At 38.0% G+C, this 10,243-nt stretch overlaps 1 protein-coding gene and 1 long non-coding RNA gene across 3 annotated transcripts; both read right to left on the bottom strand.

The window, feature by feature from the left end:
• Positions 1 to 180: 180 nt before the first annotated feature.
• LOC306841840 lies at positions 181 to 2,771 on the bottom strand. Of its 2 annotated transcripts, XR_013781590.1 has the most exons (3): positions 2,741 to 2,771; positions 1,590 to 1,710; positions 181 to 989 (listed from the first exon to the last, which is right to left on the bottom strand). It is a non-coding gene; the product is annotated as an uncharacterized lncRNA (long non-coding RNA). The 2 variants fall into 2 exon arrangements; XR_013781591.1 differs by lacking the exon at positions 2,741 to 2,771 and having other exon boundaries at positions 1,590 to 1,728.
• A 755-nt stretch (positions 2,772 to 3,526) lies between these two features.
• Positions 3,527 to 9,453, bottom strand: cirop (ciliated left-right organizer metallopeptidase). Its single transcript, XM_079371831.1, has 14 exons — positions 9,105 to 9,453; positions 8,871 to 8,964; positions 8,630 to 8,681; positions 8,389 to 8,538; positions 7,667 to 7,792; positions 7,499 to 7,583; positions 6,809 to 6,930; positions 6,522 to 6,705; positions 6,332 to 6,401; positions 6,112 to 6,208; positions 5,845 to 5,952; positions 5,595 to 5,732; positions 4,871 to 4,980; positions 3,527 to 4,579 (listed from the first exon to the last, which is right to left on the bottom strand). Exons 1-14 carry the CDS (start codon positions 9,430 to 9,432, stop codon positions 4,399 to 4,401), a joined length of 1,845 nt encoding a protein of 614 aa, XP_079227957.1. The 5' UTR covers positions 9,433 to 9,453; the 3' UTR covers positions 3,527 to 4,398.
• Between the last annotated feature and the right edge of the window lie 790 nt (positions 9,454 to 10,243).

Below are 10,243 nucleotides of genomic sequence, written 5' to 3'. Positions count from 1 at the left end.
ATATTATAAGTTTATTGTGACACTATAGACAAATGATGTTTGTAAAAACCGTCTGATCTCCCCGTCACCCATGCTTCATTACCTGGCCCCTAACACCTGTGCAATATACAATTTCCCCTGCCACACCAAGCTACACTCCCCCCTGTGGTAGACAATTGATATATATCTTTAGCACCTACAATGTTTGAACCCCAATTATTATTATTATTAGCTTTGAAATATGTAACAAACAGGCACTTTTTCAATGTCAACAAACATTGAGTACAGTACTGTGTAGCCTTTTTTGTTTTGTATTTTAGTTTCAAGGCAGGAGAAAGCAGATCATTTGTATTGTGTTTACTGCTGCTCTCTCCCTGGTTTTAATAACATTAAGTACTGTACAGTGTATATGTTAAAACTACTTGTAATGGCTAAAGTTGCAAATCAGAGAAGTCTTGATAACCTCATAGGTGAAGTATAATAAAAGTTGTCTATCTCCCACAGAAATCTCAGTTTAATTTCAACGTGACTGAACACATACTGTTTTACTACTTGCTTTAACATCAGCAATAAGGTACATTAAGTACAAAAGCTGTCATTCATGAAATGCCGCTTAAATTATTTTAAACATGGAAATCACAATGATAGTCATACTGTATATTGAGGAGACAATGGATTAAAAACATTTAAAAAAAACGTTTGGAATATCAAAGCTTGTGTTCTGCAATTTTACAAATTACTCTTAAACAGTTTGTGATCATTCAACATTTTCTTTTCTGCAGCTCTTATGGAACTGATCTAAATATGACAGCAGTGTAGTTCAGAGTCTTTGTGTCGTTTTTCTTCTTTGACTCTTCCAAACAGGTTAGTCTTCTCAATGGTTCCACTTTAGCTTGCTCCAGGCAGCAATAGAAGGGTGTGGACGGTGGACATGTGACGGATCTCGTAAGCCTTCACCAGAGTTGACTCTTCCAGGGTTTCGGCTCTGAACACCATCCGGATTTCATCATCTGAGCAGAAATAAGAGAACTCAGGGCTGGCTTTTAAATATAAAATCACACTTTTCTTTGTAGATAAACACATTTACAAGTTTCATATTAAAAGACTAAAGATACAATGTTTATTAACAAGAAAAAGAAATGGGGTGAATTAGCCTATAATATGGGACAATTTTTACATTTTAGACTTCTGTGATCTATTGCAATATGAAATTAGTCAACCCTGTTAACTAATTTATTAGTTGATCAACAAGTCTTTGTCACTGTTTTCATAGAGAAACATGCAACATAACTGTATCTTTACCTTTTATCTTTGATTCCCATTAAAAATGTCATTCGCCACAGAAAACACAACCCAAAAGTCAACAAAATGGGAGTAGCTCCACTAAACAGGAATACAGTGACAACAAGCATATTTGAAAGCAACTGTCTCTTTCAAAAGTAGGACAAAAGAAATGCTCATTTAAAATAACAAGTATAGAGTTAGTTTGTTAACAACATATTATTGTGTTTTTGACGAACAAGCATAATATAAAACATCCCAATACAAAAGTAGGACTGTTTTAGCTGTAGGCATAGTTCCTACTGTAAATGAAGTGAGACTTTGCCTACCTATCCTGAAGACCTGCTTGATTTTCCCTTTAAGCTCCTCCACAGTGATGTTTTTCATCTGCTCCATGTCATCACACAGATCGATGATCTTTCCTTCTCCTTTGGGACCGTTTACGTTCACCTGGATCACCATTTTTCAAACAAGCCTGATCACAGCACTGCCAAGTGCAAACCAGGGAGCGTCACATATTATGAGGTGACTGTAAATCATGTGACTTCTTGGCAGCTGAATAACTAACTTGAGCTGCATATCTGCTGTTGAGGCAGAGTTGAGATGGGGAACTTTTTCTCAACTGAACTTATTTTAATTCTCCGGCTCCCAGCTCCCAACCAAGCAACTCATTGGAGAGGTGTTATGACCCAAAAGATACATTTACTTTCGTCGATGGAGAAGATGACATGGATTGTAAGAGAACAGAATCTCCAAATTCATCTGAATTTTATAAACGTCGTATTAAACAGGGATAAGGAGAATTGGCCTAGGGTATATTTAATGTTTATTAACTGAAAACTTTCAATCAAATAGGCTTCTGAAAAATCGACATTGAGGCCTATGAATTAGCCCAGTTCCGGGTAAGTTTGCGATTTCAGTAAAGTTAAAAAGATAATCACAGATTCAGCGTTTCCGGATCAATAACTCATCAACAGAACATTGTTTTTATAATGTAACACATCATCTAAAACCTGCTTCATAACCTGCTTTGAAATCACAGCAAGGTAGACTGAGCTATTAACTGATTTCTCTAATAATGAGCCGTCCTCCGTGCTGGGGAACCTGCAGCCTGTACGCTGAGCCGGCTGTGGCTGGAAAGCGCAGGGACCGTCTGCAAATTGCAACACCGAAGTCATTTTAAACAAACAGTATGTAATCTCACTGTTTATGCAAAATTTCTTAGTTTGGAAAATAATAGCCTACTGATTTTTTTTTCAATAAAATCTATTCTGTAAGCTGTAGCCTATAAGAGAGAAAAAATAAGTTCCATCATGAATAAATGTCCTCCTGCTGTATATCAGACAGCACATTGCTTTGAAAAACGTGCCTTCATGTAATTGAAGTGGGGTTTTTATTGCTACAATAAGTAGCCTTGTAACTAGTTAACAACTATGGGCTACTAGCATGTTGGTAAATGAATGCTATTCATATTTCTTACTATTCCTAGAGAAGTCAGTTCCCAAGGTGATCCACCCCATCCATAAAGTCTTGACTCCTGTCTAGTGCATAGTTGAGCCAAAGTGCACTTTGAGCTGGGCAGCTGACCATGAATGTATTTTGTTGCTAAGTAATATATGATCATTAACTGGAGAATTGTATTATGTTTCCATTGCAACAGAACCTTCTGGGATAAGGATAAGGATAATCTTTATTGATCCCCCAATGTGGGAAATGTGGGTGTCACAACAGCTCCAAAAAACAGTAAAACAGGGAATATAAACAGCATCAAATAGCAAAAAGAAAAAATAACAGCTATGAGCCAGTTTACATTAATTAAATAAAGGGGTTAAAGAAAAATACAATAGACTTAAATTGACTATGTTTAGGAATTAATCAAACCCTGAGGCGTTAGCAGGAAAAGTGAGTTAATGCTAACTATATTGACAACAGTATGCCTGTTGCTGTTTTTCCCCTAGTTGAGCTCAATGACTACAAGTCTCTCAGAGCAAAGATGTCCTGTGGTCACACTGTGACTCCAACATCTCTCATCAACTGGTGTCGCAGGCAGCTGGACCAGGTGTAGTATTAGATAATTATTTTTGTTGTGTTGGAAAACAACTATTTTAGGTTGTTTTTTCTGTCTTGTTCTTGAGCTATGGATCGTTTCAGCTATGAGCAGGACATTTACTTATCTATTTAGTAAGCCTAGGTTACTTAAGACAAGATTTTAAGTGTCTATTTAATTGGTAACATGAAGGACTTCTTTTCAGCTCTTTGTGAAAACAGCTCTGTGAACCAGTGGAGAATCACTGATCTAGATCACAGCTGTACAAAGTGAGCTTCTCACTCTGAGCATGACAATATAGTGAATTAACCCACCAGCTCTTCCAACTGGAGCTACAATATAAACTGTAGATAACAAGATGCAGGTGAAGCGATCCACCTTAAAATGGGGAACTTGAAAACTGCTAAAAACTGGTTTGAAAAACATTCACTGAGTGCAATCATTATTTTAAAGTATTTCATACTGACTCCGAGTTTTATCTTCCACCATCACAGACATAATTGGAGTGATGGTTAAGAAAGTGGATTTATATGATTCTCAACACACATTAAGCATCCATAATTTTACCGCTTATTTTACACAATGACAGTTTAAAACTCGGTAATTGATACTTCTTCTTTAATTTGTAATTTTGCTCTGTAACTAAGTGTTGGTAACAGAAGAATGTGTCTTAATTCTACACACATTTTGAGATTAAAGATGACTTGTCTGTACATTACAGTGTTAGAATTTGGAATAAGATTATTATTATTAGTTTTTCTGTTAGGGTCATAAATATACTGGGTTTTTGTTTGGCTATGTTTCCTCATTATGTATTTTTGGGATCATTTATGATCAATATGTGTCGGGTGAGAAACCAGCTGATGTACATTTTTGAGCTGCAGATGATCACGACAGATTATATTCAGGATTTTGACATTATTCTGTTCAATAAAGATTCAAACAAAAATTCATGTTTTGTCTGAATGAATTATTTGTTTTTCACTTCACAATTACAATACAGCCTTCAAATAAATGACTGAGAGAAGATGAACCAAATGAAACAGTTTGTTGAACTATTAAAGTTTATGAAGCAGGTTTTAGATGATGTGTTACAGATTACTGTGTTCGTCTGTGGTGTTGTGGATCCTGATCCTGAAGGAGCAACATTTTCTGCAAGACACCAAGAGTGCAGCCAGGAGACACACGGCAGCAGAGACGCCCAGAGATGTTTTGACGCTGAAGGACAAAGAGGTCCAGGTCTGGACAGAAGTTAAAGTCTCAGACGGATCTCTGAACAAAAATAAAGTGAAGTTAGAGTTAACTTAAAATTCAAGAAAATAACTGGTAAAGCGATTTTACACTGCATGTCACAGCTACACATTCACACACTGATGGCTGCTGTGTAATGAGACCATCAGAAGAAACTAATCCCATTTATACGCATTCATCCACCGCAGCATTAGGGGCTCAGTGTCTTGCCCAAGGACACGTTGGACATGATGCTGCAGAAGCTGGGGATTGAACCCTCAACCTTCTGTTTGACAGCTGTGAGTGTTGTCGCTTGTTTAGATTCACACTCACCTTATGATGGAAGCAGGAGATGTATTAACAGAGTCTGAAGGAGGAGTGATGTCAGAGTACAGACACAACTTCCTGTCAGGACAGGAAACTGAACCCTGGTAACCTTCAATCTGACCATAAAAAACCCCAAAAAGATATCAGATTACATCTGGTTACATTAACAAGTCATCATGAAAATGATTGTGAGCAGATCAGCAGAAGTAAAAGTTTGTTCTACAAAAACATCAATTCATTTACATTGCAAACTTTATAGTAAAATGTAATATAACATTGTATATTATCATATCTGTTTGTTATTGTTTACATTTCTTTTTACACAGTTGTGCTGCATCAGAGCTGCATAGTTTCTCTATATTACACTGACTGCACATTTAACCCATGACATGCTGAACTGCATACAAACATTAAACTATTACTTTACAAAGGTAATAAATCAGCTGCTATTTTTAATGGTGAAAGGGATTTAAATATGAAAGAGTCACCTGTGTGTGTGTTAATCATACCAAATCTTTTCTAAATGTAAATTATCAACCAAGTTTCAGCTCAGTTTATGGTTAAGAAAAGTCGTTCCCTTTCACTGTGTTATAATGATTTGTTATTATTTTCCTACTGTGAAATTAAACATTCACATGTGTCAGAGTATTTATTCACACCAATAATCATTTAAAAAGGTGGTAACAATTAAAGGTTTCTGTTTCTGTGGGTTTTTCTTTCATGCTGTTACCTGAATGCTTCCCCCTGCTGGACACTCCACCCATTCAGATCCTGACACCTGGATTTGGTACCTGTTTGGTCCAGAACACCTGTGTCTGTAACAACGCCCCTCCACTGAGCTGATGGACGAAGGAAACTGACTCAGGTTCTAAACGAAAGATGAGTGAAGAAAACAATGACTTAATAATTGACTTAATATGAGAGGGAAAAACACATGAATACACTCACATGCACACATGAAAACACACACAGTTACACACCTGTCTGGTCAGGCTGGAGAAGAAACATCTGCTGTCAAAGCCAAAGATCTCTCCGGTCAAGTCCTCTTCAGCCAACCGCCTGGTGTTTTCTTTTTTCCAGCACTCACTCTGAAGGAAAAAGGTGGAGAGGGTAAATGTGATGCTCATATGAAAAGAAAGAAGTCTAAGCATTGGCTTAAATGATAGGCCTGATCCCACAAAGCTTATTTACATCATTTAAAATGTACACAGCAGGAGGTGACAAATATGGGAGGAAATAATTCTTACTCCATTTTTGAGGGGTTTATAAACTCTGCATCCCTCCAGGTATCGATCAGTCTTGCACTCCCCTTTGTGGAGGTGAAGGTAATGACACCCAAATCCACTAAGAAGAAGAAATAACGCAAACATTAGTGCTGGAAATGTAATATTTAAAATTAAAAAGTGGCTGACATTCCTGTCCAAACTGTGTGTAGTGGAGATAGTCAATAAAGAATCGTAACTTTACCGGCCAGAGCAGAAAAACGGTGAGGATTTATTCTGACAGGTTGACAGGGATCCAAACTTTGCCCCTTCACCTACAAAACATTTATCACATATTTGATCTTTTTCAAGTAACTATTTTTAAGAGGTGTCAAAATCTCTAAGTTTTATTTCTAAGTTTTCAGTTAACATGAACATATTTTTTCTACACTCACCGTCTCCCCACACCAGACTCTGTGCCCTGCTCAAGTCTACATTGTACCAGCCTGTGTCCTGTAACGCAGCCAAGGTTACCGGGTCGATCCGGACTGAGGATGAGTCTGCAAGCTCTGCTGCCATGATGGAGCCCTGCAAGACCCTGGACTCCCAGTGTGAGGACACTTTGCCAGGAAGAACACCCTGCATTAACAAAGTGGAAAATCATAAAAGGGAGGACTCTTAAAAATCTGGACTTAAAGTTGTAGCTTTGCTAAAGGATGTGAAATGAAGCTCTGTTCTTTACAAAGTTCTCTAGCCATCCCCCGAGCTCAGGATCAGTAGAGTTCAGGTGTTTCTGCAGGGCTGAGATGACGGACGGGCTGTAAATCCTCATATGGCCGGATCCATCAGAGTAGGTCACTTTCCCTTGAGAAGAAGAAGAAGAGCATGTGGGCATTTGAATCATGTGTCGAAGCCAACAAATGTAAGCATGCTTTAAAGTTTACACTTTTAAGGGCCCTTCAAAGTGTACACTTTCAGACTTTAAGTCTTAAAAGTGCAATGTTAATCCAAATTTATTACTACATATTTTTCAGTTCCCACTTAAATGCAAAATTAAAACAAAATTAAAGTAAACACTTTCAAGTAAACCTCAAATTGCAGAATTATAAGGGCACTCGACTGGCACACATTAAAAGGTACTTTAGGTAGAGCACATTATCAAAAGAACTCTAAAGTTTAATCTTAAGGGCTCTTCAAAGTGATATTTTTAAAGTGCACGTCTTTAAGTGCACACTAAGTGCTTCATTTGAATCAGCCTTTAAAGTGTGCCAACTTCAGAACGCTCTATAAAGAGCACACTTTTAATGGTACTTCAGAGTTTTTAAGGGCACTTGCTGACCTTGAAGTAGCCTATTATCTAATTACATAAAACAACCCATAATGCAATCAAATGTGATACATTAAAAACAAACGATTGTGTTAAAAAACAAACCTTGAGACATGGAGGAACAATCTCGCCAGGTGTGGAAGAGCTCTTTAGAGAAACCAAGCACATGAAACAGCTCATGGATCACAGTCTGTAACATGAACAACAGATTTAACAAACAATTTCAAACTACCTCGAGTATTTTTGTATTTTCATAAAGATTTACAATGATACCTGTACAGCTGCCTGGTGACTAAACGTTTCTCCTTTCAGTCTGTCCCTGCAGATGACCACCACCCCGGCCACAGGTCGTCCATGTGCATCGGTCTGGCAGTGAGCAGCGTAGGCCAAAATATTAGGCTTCAGGGGCAAAAGGACATACAGATGAGGATAAAGCATGAGCAGATCAGGGAAGCTTAAAATGTCATGATTACAGAATCAATTGAAAAATAAAAATAAAATGGTACAGTACCAATGTTGAATATAATCATTCAGCAAGTTCAACGTTATCTAAACACATTAAATTACAGAATTACATGTTAAACATTACCTTTTGTAATAATGTGTCAGTAAGACTTTTCATCCAAACTAATAATAACTAACTTAAGACTTTAAAAAGGAGAATATCAATATGTGTTGTTACAAACATTTTGGGGGTGAAAAAATTTATGTAATGAGTAATTAAGATATGATGAAAATAAAAAAGACAAAAAATAAATAAAATATCTTCTAGTAAAGTGGTTTATTCTGTTTTGTTAGTTTCTTTAATTTTTAAATTGTCCTCTGCTGCCACCTACAGGTGGGTAAAGGAAAACCATTACCCATCAAACAGCTGAAATCTGATTACAGACACCAAAAGCAAAGTTTTGCAATAATAGAAACAAGAGTAAACGGTAAATATAAGACCCATTTATGCTAATGGATATGATAGATCTCAAAGTTTTCAGCATGTTCACCTTTGCTCGGCACTTGTCAGTGGACTTTATGTGAAGGTACAGCAGGAAGTCTGTGTCAGCGACTCCTGCACCTCCAGGACAGAGCTCAGTCCTGTGAGGTGAATCAGCATGAATGTAAATATCACATCCAGCGAGATGATCGTCTGGGATCTGTAGACAGGGAAAGAAAACACATTTTATTAAGTGTAGCTCAGAGACAAACAGCAGAAACAGCCACATGATACTCATTACTGATGCTTACTGTCACATCCAGACAAGTCTCAGCTCTGTAGTTGCTGTTGGCTCGACCACACCTGAGGAACGAAGATTGCAGGTTTCTTATTCAATTTTACAACATATATCGATTTATGCACAGACCGCTAACAAAGGAATATAACACTGAGCAAATACATTTATCAAATACTTCACTGTATTTCCAAAAGAGATGAGAAAGTGTGACTGTTATTTGACAGAAAACCATCACACTCTTTGTATGTACACACCTGTTGTAGTTGGCAGTACTTGCATTCCTCCAGAGAAACTTGCAGTATTTGTTGACATCTCTGCTGAGCAGTAACGGACCCACAACTCTGTTCACTATGAAAGGTCAACAGTCCATAAAAATAACTTGTTATGTTTTGATGTGTTTTCCTGGAGCATTTTTCAGCATTAATACTGATCATTGAGGGGAGCTCTTCCAGCTCAAAGAAACATTTACTGTGTGGCCTGTTTGTCACCTGACAGTAAGGAGGACACCGTCCTCACAGCCTGCTCGACCGCTGCCTCCATCCTCTTCTTCTCCGCCTCTGATAGGTCGTTGCTCTCTTTTGCAATCCAGGTCCGGATCCTGATTGGCTGGATTGATGGAGCAGTAGGCGGGGCTTTCTTCCCCAGGCTCCTCCTCTGGCCAAGCAGGGGTGATGCCGTCTGTCCTGTAGGGTCTGTTGGTTGAAGTAGTCCAGGCTCGTCGGGTGCAGATTGGACCATTGTTACCTGAGCCTGAATCTCATCAAAGATGCACTTCAGCTGGACCCCCGTTAGCTCCATCACCATCACCACCAGCATCCCCACCCAGAGTCTCTGGGATGAAGGTGAAGCCATAATAATAGTTGGAACCTATTTCCAGGTGGATGATTTATTAGTTGTGAAGCATTTTAGTGCAGATATAGGATGTTTGCACAAAGAGAGAGAGGTTTAGTCCTGACTGTAGTGGATCAAACTAAACTGTGATGGTGACACTTAAACTCATCAGCAGCAGGGTTCAGAGTAATACAGTAAATGTTGCAATATCAGGTTTTTTTATAATTACAGTAAATTGGATTATTAAAACTAGGATTGAACGGTTTTATCAATTTAGGTTGCTTTGATATGATCAATTGGTTTCAACAAAAGCAGACTGAACTTCACTTCAGTCTGCTTCACTTAATAAAGGAACCTGGATGTGTCTTAAGGGGTTAAAGTGCACGCTGTTAACTTGTCTTTAAAAGTGCACCGTTTCAGGGTAGAAGTAAAGATGAGGCAGAGCAACTTCAGTCAAATACATGCAGCTGGTTACCGGGGCAACCCAGCCATTCTGTAGGAAGTAGATACGGGGGAAGGATGTGAACTACAGGAAACCAAAGGGGAGTGTCTGCAAAGTTGAAGAGAAAATTTAGATTTTCAAAAAAAATCCAGATTTTCCACAACCCTGATTTATTTACAAAAATGATTTTTTTCCCCGCCCAAACTAAAACATACTAAGTTTGATGATGCTTTTAAGAGCAGACAGTTAATACAATAATGAATTTACATTTCTCTACTACAACTGAACTCCTGGTAGCATGGGAAAAACACAAATTCTGAAATCTGGGGTAAAAAAGAAAAACAAAACCAACAC

Source organism: Symphodus melops (assembly GCF_947650265.1).
Source record: "Symphodus melops genome assembly, chromosome: 20".
Lineage (NCBI taxonomy): Eukaryota > Metazoa > Chordata > Actinopteri > Labriformes > Labridae > Symphodus > Symphodus melops.
Note: the sequence above shows the minus strand (reverse complement) of the source record. Positions and strands in the feature narration are given on the sequence as shown.

Excerpts from the sequence above, each read along its gene's own strand:
- cirop (XM_079371831.1), bottom strand. The coding sequence starts at position 9,432 with ATGCTGGTGGTGATGGTGATGGAGCTAACGGGGGTCCAGCTGAAGTGC. Across the intron at positions 6,931-7,498 it reads TTGTTCCTCCATGTCTCAAG|GGAAAGTGACCTACTCTGAT; the intron begins GTTTGTTTTTTA and ends CTTCTTCTCAAG. Across the intron at positions 5,733-5,844 it reads TCTCCAGCCTGACCAGACAG|AACCTGAGTCAGTTTCCTTC; the intron begins GTGTGTAACTGT and ends TCTTTCGTTTAG.